Consider the following 27,357-nt stretch of genomic DNA (forward strand, 5'->3'; position numbering starts at 1 on the left):
ATATTAGATATATTAAATTAAACATTTTTCACTATTTTTTTAGAAACAGCAGAAAAAGAAAAAAAGGAATTTTAAGGGTTATTTTCTAAAAGCTCTTTTTACAAAGGGTGGAATGACCTTACATTTCAATTCAAAAGGAGACAGTTGCAGAAAGGTGTTCACCCACTTCTTGGTATAATTCAAAGGGGAAATAAATCAGAGTGGCCCTTTGTTAGATCTTTTTTAACTGCTACGCTGGTCTTGTATGAAGTAATGTTTGATGATCTTTACACAAAAAAATTTGTTTTTACGTTAAAATGTTATAAACTGTTACAAACCGTACAGGAAATGGGGTCAATAACGATTAATAAAAAAGGCAACATTATATTTCCAAATTTGAACAAAATTGGACAGAGAAAGAGCTCAATCGAACAAATAAATGGCACATGGTTAGATCCTTTTAAATTTGCATTAAAATTAATTTATTCGATAATGTCCATACTGAAGTGAAAAAAACCAAAAACGTATGAAATCTTGTATAAAAAGTGTGTTTTTCTATATTTCTATATTTTCTACAAAAGCATACATAAAGTCAATATTTTTTTCTCTGTGTGCGTTGTAGGAGAATTCTGCAACGAGTGGCCAACCTGTTGCTTATATTATGCTATAAAGCTTATAATAAAAATTATAACACAGTTACTTCAAAGAGAAAAAGGCAGCAAAACTATGAAAAAACCTTGTTTCAAAAGAATGAGGAAGAATATTTAATACAAAAATATACAAACCTAATGAGAAAAGATAAAGCAGTAAGATAACAAAATGATAAAAATAAGAACGAACGTTTTTATATGGTATATAATAAATATTACATTATGAAAATACCGAGGGTTAAAAATAAAAAAAGGAGTCGTTCTTTTTAAGTCTTAAAGGCTCCGCGACCAATATTGGTCTATTGTGCAACTTTGTTTAGAGCACTTCGTTAAGCGTAAGACTTTTTATCAGACCATAAATCTATGTTAAGGGAAAATATATAAAATATTTTAGAACTTTAAATGATTATGAATTATGCTCATATGCCAAAATGTATTTAAATTACATGAAAGAATGGTTAAATAATCAGACATTTTTTAAAATTTATGTAAGGTATTGATTGAGATAAAAAAGTCAGTGCCACGAGCGCGATTCGAACCCACGACCTTCGGCTAAATACGCCGCTGCTCTACCACTCGAGACTTTGAAGTCACAATAGCTCAAGTGGTAGAGCAGCGGCGTATTTAGCCATGAGTTCGAATCCCGCACGTGACACTCACTTTTTTATCTGACCCCATACCTTACATAGAGATTAATTAATTGAAATATATTATTTGGACAATCGGACCAAGAAATCTAATGAATTTTTTAAAATGTAGGAGAAACCTTGATGTACATACTAAAAAAAGAAATTGTCCCAGGCAACTTCCATGTAGAACCTCCCCCCCATCTGATGAAATTCGTTCTCTAACAGACGCTTCAGAATCAGTCCGTTAAGTATCGTTTCAGTATAAAATAATACATTTTTTTTAAGCACGAGGACATTAGCTGATTTGGATTTCACGTCATGTTTTTAATGGTTAAAGGTCATTGGTTAATTTGTCAATGGTGTTATCTCCATTATTATCTACTTTGCTAAGCTTAAAGCTTTTATCAGACCCCAAAGCTTTAAGTGCTCGTGCGAGTACTGTACAAGGCTTTACCTCTACCCGAATTAGTATATGCCTTCGCACTAACAGAACACATATTACTGTTTCCTCTTCTTCCTGGCAATATCTGCACTGGTATATTTCTGCTCCTCCGAGTCTTTAATTATGCCTCAAAAGTTTGCAGTGTCCAGTCAGCAGTACTATTAACTAGAAGACTATTCTAGTCTTAACACTTCTTAGGGTAAGTTGTGCCAATACTTTCTGTGATGATAAAAGGGTCCGTCATGTTCATCGAACATTTTGTTCTAATCATCTTTGATGAGTTTTTTCATTTCTGTCTGAAATACCGAAAATCAAGATATCCCGAAAGCCATCTGACAGGCCAACCCAAGCCAGTATAAGAAGACCAAAATGGTAATGACCAAATTGCATATTTAGTTAGATTTTAATTTTTCCAAAGCAGCAGTAGAGGTCATTTTGATTATAATACTAAAATGAACTTTTTTATTATTCAACTTCTAACATGACGATTCAATAGAACTTAATGGTTGTACCTTGGCCATAAAAATGTATTATTAAAAATGATATAAAACACTTTTATCAAATTCAACTGGGATTATCACATTAATTTTGACTGCTGTCAAACATTTGAGTTCGATCGTCTGGATAGCTGCGCCATTAGGCTATAAAGAGGTCGTGGCGCTGGGTTTTTTTTTCATCTAGTCCTTCTGCGGATTATGTCTTTCTTAGTGACGTCCATCCATTTAAAAGTATTTAATGAAAAATGAAGTGTTTCATTTTAAGTTGGTATCCGGTTTGTTTCGTGGTGGTTAATGGCTGTTTTGTCCCCGGATAAGGATTGATGAAGCACGTTGTAGAAAAAGTTAATATTTTTTGGACAATGAATCACAAAAGTTAAAAGTTTACATTTTTATGGAAAGCCGTGTGGCGAAAACAACAGTGATGTCAGGGAAAGCCTGAGGTCTTTGATATCGGAATTTTAAGGATTAATTTACGTACTTGATCCACAGATCATACATGAATAAGTTCAACGACGTGGATAAAAAAGAAAAACCTTTTTACGGTATTTGATATTCGGATGCATAAAAGATTTATAAAATATACGTACTATTTTTAGTTGCAATAAAACGTTTTACTGACCCGTGTTTCAAAAAGAAACCACGAGGAAATTTTAATCTATTTTGAGATAATTGAATCCTTTTTTTTTAATCATTTAAAAAAAAGAAATCCATAATTCTCTCGAATGAAAACTTATGATGCTGACGTGTAATAAAGAGAAGTCAATTTAAAAAGGATTTTAGGATGTATTTAGCAACGTTAGCGTTTTATTCTTTTCAATGCGAGGATACGCTCATCCAGATTAGAAAAGCTGTGTCCTTAAGCTTTGAGCTTTTTCTCTCAAGCCGCAAAAATTCATTTTACCTTCTTAAACGGGACGCTTTTGAAGTCTTGAAGGACTTATTGTTCTTGTTCGGAGGTAAAAGAAGACTTTTGGATTAACGGGTTTTACTCGAATGAATCGATTCATTTTGTAAAGGACACATTGATTTTTTATTTTAACACTTAGATGGCACAATGTATAATTTTTATTGTTAAATAATTTGTAACTTTTTTCTAGGGTGTGTTTTCTACGCATTTGGCGTCGGTTTCTTCGGCATGATGTCCATTTTCACCCTGGCGGCGATTTCCGTCGAGCGGTACCTCGTCATCACTTCCAGGCCTTTGTCCAGCTGGAAATTGACAAGACGTGGAGCTAGAAAAGTAATTTAAACATTCAATTTTAAGTCAAAGAAACTCAGTATGCAATTAATTAAAACCTATAACAATTAATTAAGGTTTTTAGTTGAGATGAAAAAAAGTCAATGACACGAGCGGGATTCGAACCCACGATCTTCGGCTAGATACGCCGCTGCTCTACCACTTGAGCTATCGTGACCTCGATCCACTCGGACACCAACTTCCCATCTCAACCCCACCTTATGAGTTATAATGTTCAATTAAAAAAAATGATGTAAGACTTTGTTAACAAACTAATTAAATTCCCTAGTTTTCGTTGTCTGCTTGACCAATTAATATCTTTCGATTAATTAAGGTTTTTAGTTGAGATAAAAAAGTCAGTCTCACGAGCGGGAATCGAACCCACGACCTACCGGCTCCATATGCTAGTAACTTTTTATCTCAACCGCACCTTTCGAATTTTCTCTCCTTTTTGCCATTTTTCAAATTCAAAGGTGGGGTTGAGATAGGAAGTTAGTGTCCGAGTGGATCGAAGTAACTAGCTCAAGTGGTAGAGTAGCGGCGTATCTAGCCGAAGGTCGTGGGTTCGAATCCCGCTCGTGACACTGACTTTTTTTTCAACTAAAAACCATAATTAATTTGTTAACAAAGTTTACAGTTTTTGGTAGTTTTTCTACTTGAACGATTTTTTAAAAATTATTCATTAGGTTTGATCTACATTGGTGGGCTTACAGGATGTTCTATTTGAAGAGATATCGTTACTGATTATTGAAGTGACAATTACGAAATAAAAAATAACACGGTTTACTGCTTCCACAATCATAAAATCAGATTAACGATTTATGACATCTGTCATGTTCAGATGGTAGGGAAGAGAAAGTTGTTAAGAGAAACTTTATTGTCGCATCTTTCCAAATTTCGGTCACTACTTCTTACAATACCGTCTAATTGCTTGGCAAAGTTTAACCTGGTTAGAGAAGAGTAAAAAATATCGAAACATAATTCATAAATTGATTCCAGGTTGGGCAATGAAACTTTTAAAACCAAAAATTCCCCATCGTGATGGTAAATACGTGTGTTGGCTACAACACATTCGATTTTGACCGAACCTAAAAAAATAAGATTCTTTGCAAACAATTCCTTGCGACGTTTCGCCAAATGCAATATCATTCAGGACAACGGACCTATAAAATTTTTGTTACAAAACAGAAATAAAAGGAAATTGTTTACTATAAACTTAATATTAAATCTTTAAATTAAACTTTAAAAAAATATTTTTTTTTAGATTTGTTTTTTTTCTTGGATTTACTGTACCAGCCTGGTGACCCCACCGTTATTTGGATGGTCTCGTTACACCCTTGAAGGCTTGTTAACTTCCTGCTCTTGGGATTACACGACCAAAACCGTATCCAATACCGTCTATTATCTGTATCTACTGGGTTTTGGGTTTATCGTGCCCGTCGCCGTCATCACCTACTGCTACACGTCCATCGTGTCAGCTGTGTTCGCCCACGGTAGAGAGATGGCCGGCGTCGACATGACATCAGGTAAATAATTTTTAACTTAATATTTTTTTTATCGAGATTTATAAAAGTTGTGATATTTTTGACGGGGAATTTATTAAATTTTATAATTTTTGATAAGAATAAACTGATTTTGACTACTATATTAAGTAATTGAAAGAAGCCCTCGTTTTTTGTTTTATTTTATAAGACCAATTAAAAAATATAGCATTAATTTTACTTTTCACAAAAATTCTAAAGTACGTTAATGACTTAAGAAAATTTATCCCATTTACGATGTATTATGTAAATACGCATTGCAGAGGGAAAAGTTCAAAAATATTATTCCATAGTGTTAATCTAATAAAAGGTAGATTTTTATATTAAAAGCTGAATAAATTTAAAAAAATAACAATGTACGTTTTCTTCATCTTTAATAGAAAGACTAAACGGTTTACAGGATTAAATTTAAATGTGGATTATAAAAACTTCCTATGTTTTTACAAATTTTCAGTCTGTACGTAGATCAACAATAATAAAATTGGTTTTTGGTCCTTTAATATTTTACAAACCAATTCGATCCGTACATTTTGAGTGTCAACAGACGATTGGCTTTTTTCTCGATTGTAGGTGTATTTTTCTGACATGGGGGTCATATTTACATCTTTTTAAATTATAGTCTCTAAATAGGCTAATTAAATTCTGATACTGGTTGCATATCTTTTCTTTATCTTTTTGGAGATTTACATTGTTGTCAAATATGTTAATATATCCATTAAATTTCGTGGTCCAATTGACCAAATAACTTCTTTCAATTAATCTTTATGTAAGGTATTGGTTAAAATGAAAAAGTCAGTGTCACGAGCGGGATTCGAACCCACGACCTTCGGCTCAATACGTCGCTGCTCTACCACTTGAGCTATCGTTACTTCGATCCACTCGGACACTAACTTCCCATCTCAACCCCACCTTTCGAATTTTCCCTCCTTTTTGCCATTTTTTCAAATGTCGTGTAATCAGGATTTAATTCTTGGCGACAAATGAAATGGCCACGGAGAGCTTTAGTGAACATATACTTCGTTTTACTTATTAAATCCATTAAATTTCGTGGTCTAATTGACCAAATAACTACTTTGAATTAATTAATCTTTATGTATTGGTTGAAATGAAAAAGTTGGTGTCACAAGTGGGATTCGAACCCACGACCATCGCTAAATACGCCGCTGCTCTACCACTTGAGCTATGTTAATATTGGGTTGTCCGGAAAATAATGCAGGATTTTGGTATTAAACAAAAAAAAAGAAACTAGTTACTTTAAAGCAATGTTCTTTAATCAAAATAATTTCCCATACTCTCAATACATTTCTCCCAACGTGTTGGTAACTTATTAATTCCGTCTGAGTAGAATTCAGAATTTTTAGAATTGATAAAATCAATAAATGCATTTTCCAGTTCCGTTTGATTTTTGAATATTATGTGTTGTAAGTAGTGGTCCAGGTGTCTAAAAAAATGGTAGTCAGTAGGCGAGAGGTCCGGAGAGTAGGGTGGGTGAGGCAAAGTTTCATAGCCAAGCTCCAATAATTTTTGTGACGTTACACGTGACACATGTGGTCGAGCGTTGTCATGCAACAAAATGGGCCCTTTCCGATTGACCAAAGAGGGCTTCATTACTGCCAATTTCTGATGCATGGTATTAATTTGGTTACAGTATGATTCAGCATTGATGGTTTCGCCAGGATTTAAGAAGCTGTAGTGTATTAAACCAAATGAAGCCCACCATACCGTAACCATTACCTTTTTTTGATGAGTTGGGGGCTTTGGAAAATGTATTGGAGCTTCTCCTTTGTCGAGCCACTGTCCAGAACGTCTAGTGTTATCGTAGAGAATCCACTTTTCGTCACATGTAACAATTCTGGCCAGAAATGGGTCATTTTTGTTTCGACAAAGAAGTGATGCACAAACATCAAAGCGCTGATTTTTTTGGCGATCGTTTAATGAGTGTGGAACCCAATTTTCGAGTTTTTTCACTTTTCCAATCGCCTTGAGGTGGTCAGCGACGGTCGTTTTACTGACTTTGAGTTGCTCTGCAAGTTCTCGAACAGTTGTTTTGGGGTTTTCTTCCACCACTGATCGCAGAACATCATCATTAAGAGAGGAAGGCCTTCCACGACCTTCTTCATCTTCAAGGCTGAAATCTCCCTCCCGAAATTTTTTAAACCACCTTTGCACAGTGCACTCATTAACACAACCCTCGCCCCAGACTTGGTTAATGTTTCTAGCCGTTTGGGCTCCGCTTCGGCCGAGTTTAAACTCGTAAAAGAAAATCGTACGAAATTCTCGCTTTGACATTATAAGGATGACTGAATTATTTCCAAGTAGCGGAATGCTACAGAGGTAAACAAACAAATCATTTGGAAGAGGATTAATAAGTGTTGACATTCATACAAATGAGTAATCCTGTAAACGTAAACAGAATATTTTATATAGATTTTTTTTAATGAAAACTTAAAATCCTGCATTATTTTCCGGACAACCCGATATATATTATTTCCAAACATTCTAAGTTTTGCTATTATTTTCTTAATCTAAAATTTTGATATTATTAAAATCCATTACATGATTTGTTGCTATTAAATGTTTTGATGGACCTGTTGTTTTCGATTTATTATTTACATCTTTCTCATGTTGTTTCCTTATAATTTTTAACAATTGTATGGTTTTGCCTATATACACGTTTTTTACAGCAACATATTATTTTATAAATTACATTAAATTTTCAAAGTCTGTCAGTTCGCTCGTTAATATTGGAAGGAGATTTTACTTTGTTTATTAATTACATATATAACTTGCTGTTTTCTATATGTTTTCTAATAGTTTTTCTTTTTTTAATATATTAATGTTTCTTTCTGTCAGATCTTCGATATATACAATAATTTAATACCTACTATCTAGATTTTTGTTTTTTCTACTTTTGGTATTGCACCATTACATTTATTGTAATATATATTACATCCATTATATTTAATAGTCTATTGACCAAATTACTTCTTTCAAATATTTAATCTTTTGATGTAAGGTTTTGGCTGAAATGAAAAAGCTAGTGCCACGAGCGAGATTCGAACCCACGACCTTCGGCTAAACACGAGGTAGAACAGCGGCGTATTTAGCCGAAGGTCGGGGGTTCGAATCCCGCTCGTGGCACTAGCTTTTTTCATTTCAACTAAAACCTTTCATAAAAACATTAATTAATTGAATATATATTACGTTCTTTTTGAACAATTGTGTTGATTAAGTTTGTAGGATAATTGTTGTCTACTAACGTTGTATATAGTTATTCGGAAATCGTTAGATGCGGTCTGGTGTGATGTAGGTTTCAGAAAAACATTTTCTTCATCGTGTCAACGTTTCGATCTTTATTGAGATCATCTTCAGGACATGGGATTTACAAACATTGTTTAAATTTAACAAATACATGTAGGATATGGAAAAAAGTGAATTTATACAACGCAAAAAAAAAATTATATTCATTCAAAATATTTCTACTAACTCAAAATGTCTACGCAGAAAACAAACACTGAGTGAGTAGAAATACTTTGATTGAATAGAAAATTTCTATCATTGTATAAATTCATTTTTTCTCATCTTACATGCATTTGTATAATTTAAACAATGTTGATAAATCCTAGGTCCTGAAGATGATCTCAATAAAGATCGAAACGTTGGCACGATTAATAAAATGTTTTTCTGAAACCTACATCACACCAGACCGCATCTCACAATTTCCGAATAATCATCGACTAACGGTCACTAATCACCACACAGTTGTTTATAGCTTTTAATTTATTTTTATGGAATATCTATCACAAATATTTAACATTTTTCTGACTAGGTTCGTTAGTATATTATATTTTTGTTGAAATGGATGAGATGATAAAGAGATTAGTATTCTATTGCTAGTCGTGAATTTTTTATACAATTCGATGGTGAAACTTTGATTTTCTACTACACATGTATGTAAGTTTAGAAATGTCGTGTTTTTTGTTCTCCTATTCAGTCTCTAAGGTGAATTTAAAATGTGCAAAAAGACAAAGAAGTGATATTCAACCAAAATTTAATTAGCATATTTAGAGACAATAATTTTAAAAAATATGGCCATGATGTATTGGCACTCAAAACCAAAAGATCGAGTTGGTTTTTTAAATATTTTTCAGGTTGAAAAATCCATTTATATTATCGTTGATTTATACAAATTTTAGAAAAATATAATCAGGAGGAGGCGGAAAGAGCCTCGAAATGCATCTACGTAAAAATAAAAAGTTGGAAAAGCTTACTGAGTTTTTATAATCCATGTTGTCATCCCTATCCAACAAAAAGAAAAGGAAGAAATTACATTTAAAATTTTTATTACATTTAACGTACATTATTGATAGCAAGTCATTTGGACTTTGGAACGACGCTAGCACAAATTTTTTAAATGACTTCCATCCCAACCTAACCTACGGATCTAATCTTGTTTGGATATTGTGGGTTAAAATTAGGCGTGGACTCATCAGGCTTACTAATTTCGGGGATAATTATCTCGTAGGTACATATGAATCGCGGATTAACCTAAGAGTAATCAACAATTGAAAAGCAATCCGATCAAGTCCCGTGATGAACTAAAACGTTTACATTGCGATTAAACATCTCTTCACCTTGCACAAAATTTCAATCGACTTTGCACAATTACATCCAAAATTAAATATTATATAAAATTCTAAATACTGTACACGATTAATATTTGGGGAAATATTAAATAATTGAGAAGATGAGATAGACTATTAGGAAATATTTCTCTAAGAAGTTAGAAAATGTTCCATTATATTAAAAGTTTGACCGTGATAGAGAATATGAGGCAGGCGCGCGTTTAAAATGATAACTATTCAGATATGGTGAGATGAGGTCGGGTGTGATGAAGGTTTCAGAAAAACATTTTCTTTATCGTGCCAACGTTTCGATCTTTTATTGAGCTCTGAAGATGATCTCAATAAAAGATCGAAACGTTGGCACGATAAAGAAAATGTTTTTCTGAAACCTACATCACACCCGACCGCATCTCACGATATCTGAATAACTATCGATTAACGGTCACTAATCTCTACACATATAATGATAAAGTTAACAGTTCCCATAATTTATTGCGTTTTAAAGAAATCGATGCCCAAGTTTTAAACTTAATACAAAAATATTATATAGTTGTTTATTTCTAGATAATTATTTAATCTATAATACGGAATAATATATAATAAGCGAAATAAAAAGTTAGATTTTTTATTAAAGTAGCTAGATAATTAAAATAGATCATATTAAATGAGATCAAACATACCAAAAGTTACAAAAACGAAAACATCCTTCAGTAAAGAAGGTCAAAATGAATTTTATTTGTAAAATCATATCTGTTTACTCTTAACCCTCTTTAAACCTTTAAAATATGAATTTTGAAACCTTTGTAAATAAATTTAAACCTAGTAAGTCGAACAAACTAGATAACATTATAAAATTCTGTACTGGGACTGTTTGAATTTACGAAAATAACAACCCTAATGATAGAGAGCTCATTAACAGCACAATTAAGCACTAGAGAAGATGTTGATGGTTAGATGAAAAAATACGGGCTTAAAAGTTAATAAATAATAAATCAATTTTGCATTTTCTCTCTCTCTCTCTCTCTCCTCGATCTATGTATCTGTCTTTCTCTCCTGATTTTGTAACGTTATTATAACATTGGAAAATGGCAATAAAATATCATCAAAGTTAAAATTGTAAAAAAATGTTCGTTCTAAATAATTAATAAAATATTAATTGTATATTAATGTAACATTTTTGTATTTCTTACTTTTTTATTCACTCTGCTCTAATTAAAATTCTGTATCGTTCCACTTAAATTTTTCACCAACTATCTGGCTGTTTTAAAAATGAATCCAACATTTTTGAGCTCTTCTTAAATCCTAACCCTAATTCGTTTGTTTTTAGGTTTGTGTTTTAATTTGAGATACTGCACTCAGTTGACAAATATTGGGAATCAAAGAACTTCGGGTTGGGATTTGGCATTTCTGAACTTTTTATATTTGTTTGGTAAAACGGATTTCTTAAATATAATAAATAACCAGATCTTTCAAAGGCAAAATCTTGTTTGTTAAAACTCTCTATGCACTAAGTATATGTGGATTATGGCGATTTATGGTGTAAACAATTGATGAGACACTTGCTGAATCCAACAGTGCATTTAAGTAACACATTTCGTCGCATTGTATGGGTCATGACTACAAACGTTATTGGCACACCTGTACGAATTGGTAATGTGATGGCTGTTGAGGAACTAAGTCAAAAAATATAGATATGTGAAATCTCTTACAAACAGAAGTCCAAAAAAAAAAAAAATCAATTAAAATGAAATTAAAATAAATAAACAAAAATAGATTAATAAAATAAATTAATTAATGAAAAAAGATTGGTACCAATGAAAATAAAAGAAAGGTAAACATAGAGGAGCTCGAAGTAACAGATTTCCTGATTTCCTTTGAATGATCGTCCATTAAATTTATTTTGTTCACTTCAATTTCTTTTATTTTACCAAAAAATAAGTGTATTTTGTTTTGCGTTTATTAAATAAGATCAATAATTTTTTTTCGTTTCTGATAATTTACACCGCATTATTCAAATTGTAATTAAAAAAACTTTATTTTCATTTCTAAAGTAAACTTATTTGAATTAATTGTACATTTCCTAACTTTAATAAAAGTTTAAATTAAAAATAAAACAAAACATTTGTTTATTTTACACTATTTTATTAGAAGGTATCTTTTTTAATTACCCTAATTATTTTACTGAATAGTAATAAAATATAAAAGGAAAATTAAAATTGTTCCTTTAAAACGTCTGGGGCAAGTAATATTTTAGTTGTAGGGCCACAGCACGGAATTAAATTAATTTTCCACGGAGAGATGACTCGTATATAAACAATGTACCTATACGCATGTAAAACATTTGCAAACATCCATTATAATTAGTGGTCTATTGACCAAATTACTTCTTTCTCTTAATTAAGCCGAAGGTCCTGGGTTCGAATATTGCTCGTGACACTAACTTTTTCATTTCAATGAAAACCATAAAATTGACGTAAAAAGATTGATTTTTAAGCATGCGATGCCGTTGTGCTACATAAAAAAGGACTCATGTGCTTGATGTACACTCGCCCAATGTGATCTCGGCTTCCACACAAGTACATTTCAATCACATAGCAATTTTTTTCTCAAGCCAATTTTTCAGCTCCAACTTAAGTACATTCTACAGTATGTGTGTGGTGATTAGTGACCGTTAATCGATGATTATTCAGAAATCGTGAGATGCGGTCTGGTGTGAGGTAGGTTTCAGAAAAACATTTTCTTTATCGTGCCAACGTTTCGATCTATATTGAGATCATCTTCTTTACCTACTTGGTCAGCATGTTCGATTCGTTCTGTACCTTCCTGTCCCACCTTATTTGTTCTTGGGGCCACTAGGCAATTTAGACATTCGCAGCATGGAGTTAAAAACATAGACATTTAGAGGTTATGTCGCAGCTTGACTGCCCGTAATCTATCTATGTACATCTGTTCTTAAATTTCTTCCTTATCAACTCCAGTTTACAGCATTGAGTTGTATGTGTCTCATTTAGTATACAGTTGCAAGCTGCTGGATCTTACCTTCTTTCGCATATAATTTTACAAATGAATATAAATTTTCGTGTGTGGTAGTAGTAAAAGTTTAGTTATTAAATTAAAATCATTTAGTGTAAGTAGTAAATTTATAAAATAATATAAAAATTTTGATAATTTTTGCCATGTTGACGGTTGGATTGGAGAACAACCATTCCGCACGACTGTCGAGACATGCGGGTTTAACATAACCACCTTCATATAGAAAATCGTTCCATAGAAAATAATTTCTTGAAATGATAACTAAGGTAAATTTAATTCCATTGAAATAACAAGATAAAAAAGATATTGCAATACTAACTTAAAATAATAACTAACTAATAACTAATAAATAAGGTGCTAATAAATTATCATTCAAAATAAATATTTATTAGAATTATATAGAATATCTTAGCATAATTCAACGAAACGATTTATTGAAATATTAACGTGAAGTTGACGTGAAGAAACCAATAATGGATTAATTTAACTTTTGTGAATAAATAATTTAAATTTAACAACTTAACCTAAAAGGCTTTTTTTCGTTCGCCTTTTTTCCCTCTTTGTGCGCACCCTTTCTGAGCAAATTAATAAAATATATATTTTTGTTATAGAATCGTCATGTTCAGTATCGTGCTTGATGATCTGAAAATTTGATATCACTGTACTTGAAAATATATTGTTCTAAAAATAGTGATATTTCTTAGCCTTTTTCGTGATTAATTAACGTTACAAAGTCCCACGAAAGAACTGAGAGTATTCTTTGTGATTGTTCAGATTTTTGATTAAAAAAATATATGTAACATCAAATATAAAATTTAATTACTTAACATCCGGACTTAATGATCAGAGGATCTCAATTGAATTATTTACATGGTATGTGTAGAGAGTGATTGACCACCCTGATTATTTAAGAATGAAAGGGAATGTGAATGGTTTTTTAATGAAAAACTGATTGCGTTGGGGATTTAAATGATGTTGATAATCCGTGGAGCCAAACTCGGTGGCTGGATACAGGGGATTTTTGTGATTGTCAGCACCCGGGTCATTTTCGAAGCCTGCAGGTACGTTAATATTGAAAATTACAGAAGCGAAGTTTTAGAAATAATAGCAACGGCCAGGTGTGTTACTAGAAGAGAAACTGTAACGCATTAATTTCAATTTGCCCCCAGGAGACCACGTATTATTTATTGTTGGTACCAAATTTTTACAAACATCAAAACTTTGATAATCTTCGCTACAATGAGCCCAGGTATGGTTTAATCTAATCAACCCTTATTTCACAATCTCATAACAAACATAAATCCATCAGTAATGGATTTAGTTAACTTTTGTATTTTATAATATAAAATAAAAACTAAACATATATTATAGAAAAGGGCCTTTTATCCATGAAATTTGTTGTTTTTCCGTCTTTGTTACTATTTTTCCTGATTGAAAAATTAATAATAGTTGAGTATGAACTATTTATAAAATTCTGTAGTGATTAGTTTAGAAAAATCCTCTTTTGGATGAAAACCCTATGTATAATTTATATAGCTTTGTAATTAGTGTATTAATTTGCAGTTCTTTCAACCAATACTTTTTTATGTATTTTTCCTCAAAACCCTGTTTTCCTTCTTCTGGTCTACAAAACTTATTTCGGGGGCGTCGGTGGCCGCAGCGCCCTGCATTAGAACCCGACATACGTACAAATGAGCTTTAAAAAAAATTATTTTTTTGTACATGTCTTTTGGTATACGAAGTGTTACATTTTCATAGAGAAAAACTAATTTCTTTCTACTCAATAAAAAATATTTCTAAATTAGAAGTCTTCATATTGTTAAACACGAAAAAATTTAGATGGTAGAAAACAGTTTTTAGTAAGTGTTTATTTTAAATTTGAACAGATTATCAAATTAAGACGAATCACTCACAAGTGAAAAAATAGAGGTTCGTGCTAAGTTCTCCGTGATTATTACATTTACAGCACTAATTGGAAGGAAATCAGAAACAAAAATGTAGTCCTTTAACTTTGTGACGAAAGTCAATTTGCTGCACTAAAGTACAGCCATGTTATAAACGAAACTTTTAATCACATTAACTCGTTTTTACGTAATAATCTGTCTCTTCGTACTTTTGTGAATTACTAATTGAGACTTGTTATTAAGCTAATTGGTCAAACATGTCATAAAAAAATTGGTTAATAAAATAAAACAGAGTTCAGAATGAAAAATATTTTTCTATTGTTCAACCATGAAAAAGCAAACACTGTCCAAAGTTAGAAAGTATAATAAAAATGGGGTCAAATGCACAAAATCTTTGTTTCTTTTCAAGAATAAACATCTGACAGATACGAGTACAAATACAAAACTTTGCAAAGTGCAAAGTAAATAATTTAAGAAACTAAAAACTAGCGGGAAATAGGAATAATTCCCGTCTAGATTAACTCAATAAACAAGTATTACTTGACTTACTTTTTAGTAACGTCACACTTTTTTCGATTGAAAATTTACTTTTTCTCTATTTTTTATGAGATTTTGCTCAATTTATCTACACATCGGTTTTAATTACGTTTGTTTAACCAGTTTTTCTGTTCTTTTCTTTTCTTGATTATGCTTCGCTAAACAAATGTATTATTTATTTAATTTTCGGCTAAACCTCCCATATCATACAGACTCAAGCTGGTAATTGATCGTAATTAATAATTATATTTATTTATTTGAGCAAATTGAATAAAAATTCAAGAAACATGATTACAAACATAGTTAATATAATTTGTAAAAAATCAAAATAATTATTTTTAATGGAAAAGGTAAACACACACATATTTTTTCAAGAATTAAATATTATGCTTTATCAAAGAAAGGCCATCGTCTCAAAAAAAAAAAAAAAAAATAGCGTAAACATCTAAAAAATAAATAAACTTTTAAAACATAAAAATGTTTTATTTTATATAAATTCTAGCTATTTCTAGTGAGTTGAGTTTATGACCGTCTTTTCTTCATGTAATAGATATATAATTTTCACATCTAAATGCACATAAAAATTTAAAAATTTAATTAAAGCAATCTGCTTCTTTCTGACCAAGGGATTGTATATTTTTGAAAAAAAGCAAAAAAAAAAAAAAAAAAAAAAGAGAAAGCTCGCTCATTGCAATAAACAAATCACCAGTGTTGTACTTTGACTGTTATTATGAATTCCGAAACACGTGAAAGGGTTTATGTTTAATGTCTTTCACTTTACGGTAATTTTTCATATCGTTTTTTCCCTTTTTAACTGATCCAACTGATGCCGTTTCATTAAAATGAAACACCTTTTTTACATAAATTTCTATCCATGAGGCCTTTTAAAATGAAGTAACTTTTTGTTGACATTTATGAATATTCTCTTGCATAGTCCATTTGTTTTCTTCTCTTCCGGTTACCCTATCCCATTAGCTCTGTTTCAATCTCTTTTTTCTCTCTCTTACTCTTTGTTACTCTATCTAAGATTTTAAGTATCCAAATTTCGCAACATTATAAATTAAATGCTCAATCTATGTCTATTTATTTTGTCTTGCCCTATTTTCTTCTTTTTTCTTTCTCCACACCTTTCTACTCTTTCTCCCTCCTTCTTTCTCGCTCCCTTTTTCTTTTTTGTATCTAACACAACGTAACACACAAACCTATCTATCTGTTGTCAATATGTTTATCAATCATCTATCAATTTACATATCTAATTATCTATGAATCAATTATTTTTAATCTCACTGTTTTTTTCTCCTCTCACGTTTTCTCTGTAGCACACATCTTTCTCGTTTTTTCCTCTCTCTTCTTTTCCTCCTATAACTACCCTTTCAATATGTCTCTTACTTTTTCTCAACATCTACCTAAAGAGAGAAAGAAAAAGAGAGAGAGTGAAAGCGAGAGATTATTTTTACGTACTATTTAGTTTAATTCCGCACACAATACTCATACATTGACACTAAATAGATAAATACAAGGAAAAATATTTACGATTTCTTAAATATTTAAAGTCTATAGTTATAAATCAACGAAAATAATGGTAGTTTATAAGATAACCGCAGTTATGTTTCCATTTATCAGAATTTCTCGTCCGCCAGAGCTGGTTGGTCTGCTGCCAGATTTATTCGCGCATTAAAGTCAAGTTTATTTATTGAAACACAAAAAACCTTACGTTAAATATCAAATTTTACAACAATTTTGAAACTAAGGTCTTCAATACTCTATTTTTTTTGTACTCCGTAGGTACATTTTGATATGAAAACAAACCCTCTATTGATTATTCCTGTAAATTCTCTTTAAACCGGAAAATTGCTTTACCTCTTCTACCATGAAAATTGAAATATCTCTGTATGGCCCGTGTTCTTCATCCGTGTAAATATAATAATTAGTAGATTAATTTGAGTAGGTATTTTACAAATATTACAAACTTTACTTTGTCCTTCGCTGAAAAACATTATTTCTAAAGAGCCTGTAAGTAAGCTTAATTGTCAATATATTAAAATAACATTATTAAACATTTTAATCAGTAATTAACATGCTTTTTATATCAGGGAATTCGTTGAATTGTGGTTATAAATCGAGAAGGTTGGTATATTTCACTTTCTATGCTATCTTTGATCGTTTACAAAAAAATGCTTCATTATTGATTTATGATGTAAATAATTTGAACCTTACCATTGTATTCTTCAATTATTTTTTGTTTTATTACTTTCTATAGGTGATTTTATTAACAATATTTCCTGTGAATCGGATTTTGTATGATAAATTCATATGAATAAAATGAGAGTTAATGAAATGAGATTGAACAGAATGTTAACTTAATGTTGAAATCGGTATACTCTCTCTTATTTCATTTATTTTCCGATAAAGATCCCATCCGAGCCGATGGGGCTTTTTCACAAATTAAACATAGGCGTCGTTTTGAAAAGCCTCTAGAAAACGAATATTGGACTTCGGTTTAAAAAGCAACACAGGAAAACGGGTCAAACGACACTCGTAAATTCGCGTTAGAATCTCGCAAAAATGGTCGATTTTAGAACAAAACGCCTGTCCAAAAGTTAACGGAGCGAACTCCTTCACGTGAATTTTTTAAGAGCTCAATTCCCTGAGGAATTCTCTGTTTGATCAATCGGAAAAATAATTTGCAAAACCTCTCTCAAAAAAGATTTTAAGGGATCGCTACAATTTATTTATTAATGTAATAATAATAAAAGGGGGGCGTCGGTGGCCGCAAGATTTAGTCTTTGACACGGCGCTCATCACTGTAAGGTAAAGGTCACGGGTTCGAATGCATTCGTATATTTTAAAGACTGTTTTAGTCTTACACTTCTCAGTGGGGTCGGCGTCCGATTTTACTACGGCGTATATTTTAATCGTACACGTTTCAGTGGATTGAGCGTCCGATTTTACTACATTACCAGGAAACCCCTTCTACTGCTATTCCTTGTTTCGGAACGTCGCCTGTCGGTAGTTTTCTGGGAATTAGTTTTATTTTTGTCCCAAATGAATCGAAAACTCAAAGAACCCTGTCCGAGGATATTCATACCATCATCACCTCACAAAATAGAAACAAAATTAAAGCAAACATTCGATTCAACATGAAAAAACGATTTTCTGATTTCTGCCAAGATCGGACATACACCCACAAAGGGCAAAATAGTTTTGCTCTTCTTTCCTATTACAGGGCGAACACAAGTTAGATACCACTTTGAATGAGTATTTATTTAGATGGATTAACTCACATCTAGCTTTAAAAATCCAACTAATTTGATCAGTTCTTAAGTCACAATTTACATATTTATTTACAGAATTCAGTTGCTTATATAAACTACATAAATGAACTTTCTGTATATACTTGTTTTTTAAGGTTAGCCTCACCTTCTCAAGGATTTGTTCTACTTTACAATCTGTGCTTATCAACTCTGTTACAGTTATTCCATATTCCCTATCCAACTTTTTTTATACTTCAAACCAATACACATTTTTAAGGTTAATTTGATTTACAAAGTAATTGGGGTACCGTTTTGATGGTAGACTGAGACATTTACGCCAATAATTTATATGTAGTTTTAAGATACATATAAATACAAAAACCGGAAACAACTCAGGCTCTAATACAAAAAATGGCTATGTGTATGCGATTAAACATTTTTTTCAAAAAATTCCTCTGCACTTGCTCTACACCTTTCAGCTGCTCACACCCTTATGTCTGGGCTACATAACAAAGTGACGTTTTACAAATACTTTCAAATATAACCATTTTGGATTTAAAAGATATTTTATTATTTGACATTATGCCATGGAGGGAGCCAATGATAAATTTACACTTTGTCCTTTTCCCTCAAAATATTTCTGGAAGGACCCCCTTGAAGTCATTGTTATACCTAAATATTTGTAATTTCCTACCACCTCTATTTTTTTGTTTCCAAACCACCATTTCTCATTTTTAGCAGTTCTTCCACCATTACTGAAAATTACTATTTTGGATTTATCCATGTTTACAATTAAATTCCATTGTAAACAATATCTTTCAAATTGGTCGATCATTTTTTGCAAAGTTAATTTATCCGAAGCCAATACAACAATGTCATCAGCAAAGGCTAGTAACCTGATACATTTTCCCATTATATTAACACCAAATCATCATAGCTCCCATGTTTATGTTAAAACTCTCCGTCAGGCCATTTTTATTCCAGACTGTAGCCTCTGAACCTTCGTACAATTTTCTAAGTGCTCTTAACATTTTGCCAAAGTTATTTATTGATATTTCATATTAAATGAAAGTGAATGTTGCAAAATTCTGTATAACCTTAAGAGAAAAAAAGTCTAGCGAAATTTGAAATTCTTATTTGATTTTGAACACACAAATCTATCACTCAAATAATAAAGAATTTTGGGGGCCGAACCTTTACAAGTAGAGGACTTGCGAGAAGCCCTAGAAGATTGTACGAATAATTAAATCAATAAGTAATATGAAACTTAAATTAGAATAAAAAACCAAGACCAAATATTTTTTCTATTAGTAAATACCAATAAGACATATGAGCAGTCAATGGAGTATGAAAATAAATTTTACATTCTTCCAGAATAAGTTTTCTACTAAAAAAAGAAAAAGATTAAATAAGTTTTATTCTTGTTAACTAAAATATAATTATTCGAAAACCAAGAATGCACAATTCATTTTTTTAATATTAGGCAACACGTTTTAAATCATTTCCAGAAAAATCATTGTAGTTACATCAGCATAAATAAATATTTTACTAGATAAATCAAGTTTTAACAAATTATTTACAAAAATAAGAAACAGAATTCGCCCTAATATTGATCCTTGTCGTATACCAGAATAAATATATGATGTAACAATACCAGAAAAAGCAACTTTAGTAATTTGAGTTTGATTAGAAACGTGAGACCTATAAAGTTTCAATTTCCCACAAAAAGTACCCATATAGGACATATTTGTCAATAACAACTCATGAACCTCTGAGTTAAGGATAACATAAAAAACATAATTATTCTTCCAAGAGAATTCATAATATGCTTTTTGTATAATTGTTAAACGATTACGCCTATTTAGGCAATTTTGTCAGGTTAGTTATGCTCCGGTCTTGTTATTTTGCCATGTCATTTTTTTATTAATTAAATTTATTTTTTAAAACTGGTCTTATTAGACCAACCATTAATTTTACATTAATATTATAGAATAAATAAATGTTTACATTCTTATAAACCCATTGGTACAATAACAACATTTCAGTATTCACTAGTCATTTTTAACTACACAAGTTCATATGGCTTTGTTCTTTTTAATCTTCTGATCATGTTTCGGTTATGTAAGAGTTTGGTCGCTTCCACATTCTCGTGCTGGCTGAGACGAGCCTGGTGTTTGGCGGCAAATCTTTTTATTTCCGCCGAGACTTCAGGGATCTTAAGATCCCTATGTAGGTCCTTATTTCTTATGTACCAAGGTGCATTGACCATGTTACGTAAGATTTTATTTTGGAGTGTTTGTATGATTTTGATATTGCTCTGTTTGGTTCAACCCCATAGTTGAATACCATATGTCCACATAGGCTTTATGACTTGTTTATATAATAATATTTTATTTTGTATAGTATGGTTGAAGCCGCGTCCTATCAACTAGTATAGTCGTCTTATCATCTCACCTTGGCATCTAAGGTCATTCCCAGATATTTAGCCGTATCGCTGTATGGCATATATGTTCCATCGATTGTGAGCGACGGAACATGGTCCACTTTTTTATTTATAAAGATTAGATGAACTGATTTATGCTGATTTCCCTTGAATTTCCATTTTTTCGTCCATTCGTTTATCTCATTACAAGCATTTTGGAGGATTTTGGTTGAATGGGTGATAGTCGGTCCTAGTGATATCACCGCTATGTCATCTGCAAACTTGCAATTTTGACTCCATCTATTTTCGGAAAATCACTGGCGTATGACAAGTAAAGCAGTGGACCTAATATGCTACCTTGTGGCACTCCTTCATTTATTGTTTTTAATTTGACTCTAAACAGTCTGTCAGTTAGGTAGGAACTGATAATATCGACATACTGCTTTGGTACACCTTTTAGTTTATTGATGAGTCCTTCGTGCCAGACCTTGTCAAATGATTGTGAGACATCAAGGAAGACAGCAGAACAGATTTGTTTTTCTTCAAGAGATTTTTCTATTACGTCAATTACTCGGTGAATTTGGTCTATTGTTAAATGTCTTGTTCGGAATCCAAATTGGGGGTCAGGAATGATTTTCTTTTTTTCACCAATGGGTTTTATTCGTTTTAATAACAACTTTTCGAAGAGTTTAGACACTGTCGGTAGTAGCGATATTGGTCTATATGAATTGACCTCGTTCCTGTTTTCCTGTATTTTTTTATCATAATGACTTCTGCGAATTTCCAGATGCTGGGAACATATTTCAGTCTGACTGCAGCATTACATAGGTATATTAGTTTAACGATACTCTTTTTTGGCAATTGTTTTAGTATTTCTCTAGTGATAAGGTTATCCTAAGATGAAGAATAGAATCCATAATTATTCTTTCAAGAGAATTCATAATATGCTTTTTGTGTAATTTCTAAACGATTACGCGTATTCAGGCAATTTTGTCAGGTTAGTTATGCTCTGGGCCTAGGCGTTTTGTTATTTTTGTCATGGCATCATTTGTACATTAGGCTTATTATTTATTTAAATTTTGTACACATACCAATTAAACATATGTAATAATGTTTATTTTGGTCTTGGTTTGATGGGTTTTTTATGTTGGGGGCGGAGCTAAATCTACGTTACGGTCTAAATTATGTTAAAACCAAATACATTTTTAAAGATATTATTCATCATGTTTGAAAGGAATCCAGGACGTTGTAATTAATTTTATTGTAATTAATGCTATGGAAATTTCAGGTATTTGTAAATAAATATATGATAGATTTTATTCTCGTAAATATCGCCATATTAAATTATGTTTTGATGTCCCCTCCTTCTACTGGACTTTATTTAATTAAATCGAGACATCAAGTTACACCGTGTACGAAACAATCCCTTGTTTTATTTTTCATCAAAAACTGTCTTGTTCAAAATAAAAACATTTGTTTTCTAATTGGTCAAATATGTACAGAAATGATAAAAACACAGTAGACATTTATATTCTCACCAAACATTGTTGAAATTTCTCATTTCCCTTGAGGGGGGGCTTTCGAAATGCACTTGCTTGTATTTTGGTATTTCCAGGTCCTGATAAGTCCATGCATAATTTAAAGCACGAAGTCGATTTTCGCCCGAACGGGATTGGGTTCGAGAAATTTTGAAATAGACGACGAAAACTATTTTTACGATTGTTTATAATAGAATTTTTCTCCTAGTACAAACAGAATGTTCTTCAAAAAGACAATATTTTAATTTTTTTTTGTCAAGTAGCCTACTACATTTGCATTAAATATTTAGAATTAGCACTAATTTGCATAAATGCTGATGGTTTGAGTTAAACATAACATATAATAAATTAAACATAACATTACCATACAATTAAAATTCATTCCTTCAAATTTAAATGATCGGTTTGATATAAAAATCTCGTTTTGTGATGATTTATAAAAGTACAATAACCCGTTTTGTTATTATTAATTTATTAAGGTAGTCTGATTTTTTAAGTTCTGTTAAAAATACATAAAAATATAGATAAAACGTGAGGTTGTTTTAAATAAAAAGCTTTATATTTTAATATTTTAAAAGTTGTAAGGTTTTAATTAAAATGGGAAAAAATTGTATATGTATCAGTAATCATAAAGTTTAAATAATTAACTAACTCAAATTGGGTCGTCCGAAAGGCTTTTGCGCGTCAAGAGCACGATTCGTAGATGGCCCTCCGAGAACCTGAGCCCTAAACAAGGAATCGTCCTTACGCGATTAAGAATAGGCCATACGCGGCTGACACACGGGCACCGCTTTTGGGCCAAAGCCTGCGCAGGTGTCCCTTATGCAGGGAAAAGTTGCTCGATGTGTCCCACATACTGGAAACATGTCATGCCTTGGCTCTCTACAGGGAGCGTGTAGGCATGCCATCCAATTATAAAATGGCATTCAAACACTGCAGCGGGTTTCTTGGTCTCCTGTTCCGCTTTCTTGGGGAAATTGGTTTTTTTATTGTATACAATATGTCTTATGGGTTGTGTGTCTATATGTTTTGTCTGAGTGCATGTATTTATTAGCGTGAATGGCGAGTGGTAAGGGTGACATAAGAGTACTCCATCGACCCCAATCTAGATTAGTTTAAGTATAGGTCGTTGGAGGAATATCAAGTACTCCACCGACCAAACGGAATGAGTGTACTGTATGGATGTATTTATGTGTATGAATGTATTTTTTTGTATGAATGTAGTGTTTGAAAGGGTCAATAGAATATAGACTTAGTTGTGGGCTGAAGTGACCTAGATGTCGGAAGCCGCAGTAAAAAAAAAAACAAATAAATAAATAAATTATGCAGTATTATGTTTGTGTAAGTCATTATATAATAAAAAATAATTAACACGTTCGCTAAAGTTCTTCAAAAACCCTGCTTTCGAGCTTGATTGAAGGTGTTAGGGGTATTTTTGGAATCGAATTGGTTTCACGGGCCTTTAGACTTCTCAATGTAACTGGGAAGACCATTTTTCAATTTTACCTTTTGGAAATTTTTTACGATTTTGAAAAAAAATGTTTTCTTAAAGAGTATTACTAAAATTTGGGAGCAAAAAGAAAATCGATCCGTTTCATGTTGAAAGGTCAGCTCAAGAAAATCTGAGGCCGGGCCTTTAGCTTTCTCAATGTTACTGGGAAGACAATTTTTCAATTTTACCTTTTGGAAATTTTTTACGATTTTGAAAAAAAATGTTTTCTTAAAGAGTATTACCAAAATTTGGGAGCAAAAAGAAAATCGATCCGTTTCATGTTGAAAGGTCAGCTCAAGGAAATCTGAGGATCCAAGAGCTCAAAAGAAAAACATCCGCAGACCCACTGATCGGAAAACTATATGAAGAGCTGATAGGGATCGATGTCAGTGGAAAAAAATGTCTCAGGACCGGTGGTCTTTGAATCAGTGAACGCCATTTATGTCATAAAATTATCTAACAATAAGGCTGATTTTTTAATCTAGAAGTTTATTATTCTTGAATATTCATTATTCAATAAAATAATCCCATCGAATATTTACTATTTTATCTTTTCGTTTTAATTATACATTTTGGATTTTATAAATATTCAGTTTGTAATATAATGTAAGTTATAGCGATTAGGATCAATGAAATTTTTTCAAAAAAAGTAATTTTCATCTAATTGTTCTTTCTTTTTCCAGGCCGTTCCGGTAACTCTGGAGTGGGAAAGAGCACAAGTTTAAACAACGCCCATAGCACCAGTCTCAAGACTGCTGAGATAATCTTCATCCTCATCGCCTTCTTCTTCTTGTCCTGGACCCCCTACGCGGTCATCACCTTCATCGGTCATTTCGGCCCCGAAGGAATCCTCAACCCTTGGATCACAGCCATGCCGGCTTACTTCGCCAAGGTACGTTAAATTATATTTCGCTAGAAGAATGTATATAGGTTATTACTGAAAATATGTCAAAAAGAAGGAAAATTAGAAAGGATATAGGTTGTGATGAGGAGTTCGTCTCCGAGGACGAGTGGATTGATGTCATGTTAGCTCAAGTGGTTAGAGCAGCGTCGTGGGTTCGAATACCAAAAAGTTTTACTAGTACAATTACAATTAACATTAGAAATGATTTTAAAATAATTAAAATATAAATCTAAAATCAATGATCCTATTGTTATTATATATCCGAAGGTTCCGTTTTGGGAAGAAACAGGGCTGTTTTATTCTATACTGAATTGGTATATATCTCGCATGTTTTTTTGTGCATCTTAAGAGTGAATGTATTTATTAGAACGAATGTGTGCAAAGGGTGTTCAAGGAATATCGAGTGCTCCACCGATCTATTTGAGTGAATGGTATGTAGCAAATGAATAATGTACGTAAACCATTTATGTTTAATGGTCTAATTGACCAAATTACGTATTTCAATTAATTATTATTTTTATATAAGGTCTTGATTGAGATGAAAAACTTATTGTCACGAGTGGGATTCGAACCCACGACCTTTGGCCCCTAACCACTTGAAGTCACGATAGCTCAAGTAGTAGAGCACGGCTATTGAGTCCAAGGTCATGGGTTCGAATCCCGCTCGTGACACTAACTTTTTCATCTCATTCAAGACTTTAGATAAAAAGTATAGTTAATTAAATTAAGAAAAATAGTAAAAACGAACTGGATAGTGACAAGAAGAGAAATTTCTAAGGGAGAAATTACTGAATTTTATTTAGGTTCACAAAATTAGAGTGGAGAGCCAGAGAGAGAGAGAGAGAGAGAGAGAGAGAGAGGGAGGGAGGGAGAGAGAGAGAGAGAAGGAGAGAGAGAGAGAGAAAGAGAGAGAGAGAGAGAGTGAGTGTAGAAAATGTGAGATGAAAATTGTGTGAGTACATGTTTATTGTTGTAATTTTGTGTGCCTATATGTATTAACCTAATCGGAGAGTTTCTTACCTTTTTGTTTTATATTGTTAAAAAAATTAAAAATATTATGTAATCCATATCGTTGGAAATTTAAGCTGTCCTAATTCAAATAAAAACGGAAATGTCAATGGTCATTAACTTTTATTGTCTCTGACGATATTATTACAAAAAATACTTTTATTTGCAATATTAGCCTGGAAATCTACAATTGAATAAATAGTCGAATTTCTTATCGGAGTATGAAAAGAAGAAAAACTTTTTTAATCCCTTTTGTGGAAGGATGTCATTGTATTCTTCGATGACCTCTTCCCCAATTCATATTTGCTACGGAAAAGAGATTATCGAAAGGTGATTTGGTGAAACTTATTATTGGTTTTTTTTACGGCATTATGGAATTTTACCCAGGCCCACCGTACTTGACAAAACTTCATCATTTGTCGTTCTTGTTATTGTGGCTCCTATAGAAAAACGAATTGGGCTTATTTGCCCTTCGGAGGAAATTTGATAAAAATCGTTTTCAAGGGTAGAAACAGAAATAGTTGATTTTTTATATTGAAAGTCTGGATTTCGAAAGGTCTGCTTCGTTGGTTGAGATTCGGAAGTAAAGAGGACGATTTTCTGCTTTAATACTTAAAAATTGGTCATTTGTTTTGATTTTTTGCACTGCTATCTGCTATCCTGTAATGGGAAATTAATCTCAAATATGCACTTGCAAGTATACTTACACACGGTTACAGAGTTGAGCGTTATGACCACTATTCTTTTGTAATTTACAATAAATTCCCAGCAGGCCTCTAGAATCACCAACTCCGGATGTTAGCTGTCCGAAGTCTTGTCCGTCCAGATTCGAACCCATGCACACACTCACTCTTAATATACATTATTTCCTATTTACATACCATTCACTCAGTAAAAGTGAGTAGTAATTGATATTTCTCCACCATACTCTGTATTACATAACTAATCTATTGAAGGTCAATGAGATACCCAATATTTCGACATCAGCCCTCTCACAGTCTGAATAAAGACAAAAACACAAAACGAGATTTTTATAAAGTACGACATACAGTAAAGAAGACATGTTTTACTCGAAAAATCGAAACAAGAGACCCAAATTCTTCCTTGAGTTTTCAAGCACAATTCTCATATCGGGTAGCATTCCTACACGCTCTCTATATGGAACGATGAAATTGCATCCTCTAAACAGGTGTAGCGCACCGAGCTACCTTTCGTGGGCTTTGGCTTAAAAGTGAGGTCCGTGTGTCAACCTTCCTAATGTCAATCGGTTGAGGATGACTCTTCCTGCCACTTTCATGTTTATATTTCATTTTTCGTGTAATGAGATGTAATTGTGATGGTTCCTATTGTTAAGTAATTAAATTTTATATTTGATGTTATATATTATTTCAAATCAAGGATGTGAACAATTGGAAAGAACACTCTCAGTTCTTTCGTCGGACTTTCGCCTTCAATAGGACTTTGTAACGTTAATTAATCATGAAAAAGAGTAAGAAATATGAATCACTATTTTTTAACAAATATATTTTCAAGTGCAGCGATATTAAATTTTCAGATCATCTAGCACGATATTGAACATGACGATTCTATAGCAAAAATATATATTTTATTAATTTCCTCAGAAAGATGTTCACAAAAAGAGAAACAAGGCGAACTTCATTT

At 32.1% G+C, this 27,357-nt stretch overlaps 1 protein-coding gene across 1 annotated transcript in view; it reads left to right on the forward strand.

Annotated features, from left to right (window-relative positions):
- LOC106673984 (rhodopsin, GQ-coupled-like) overlaps positions 1-27,357 on the forward strand; it is a 48,343-nt gene that overhangs the window by 3,907 nt on the left and 17,079 nt on the right. The window contains exons 3-5 of the mRNA XM_024229046.1: positions 3,298-3,440; positions 4,702-4,963; positions 24,467-24,675. Coding sequence (XP_024084814.1) covers positions 3,298-3,440; positions 4,702-4,963; positions 24,467-24,675 — 614 coding nt within the window. The remainder of the gene's footprint in view (positions 1-3,297; positions 3,441-4,701; positions 4,964-24,466; positions 24,676-27,357) is intronic.

Source organism: Cimex lectularius, unplaced genomic scaffold (genome assembly GCF_000648675.2).
Source record: "Cimex lectularius strain Harlan isolate CLEC.00 unplaced genomic scaffold, Clec_2.1 scaffold210, whole genome shotgun sequence".
NCBI classification, from domain to species: domain Eukaryota; kingdom Metazoa; phylum Arthropoda; class Insecta; order Hemiptera; family Cimicidae; genus Cimex; species Cimex lectularius.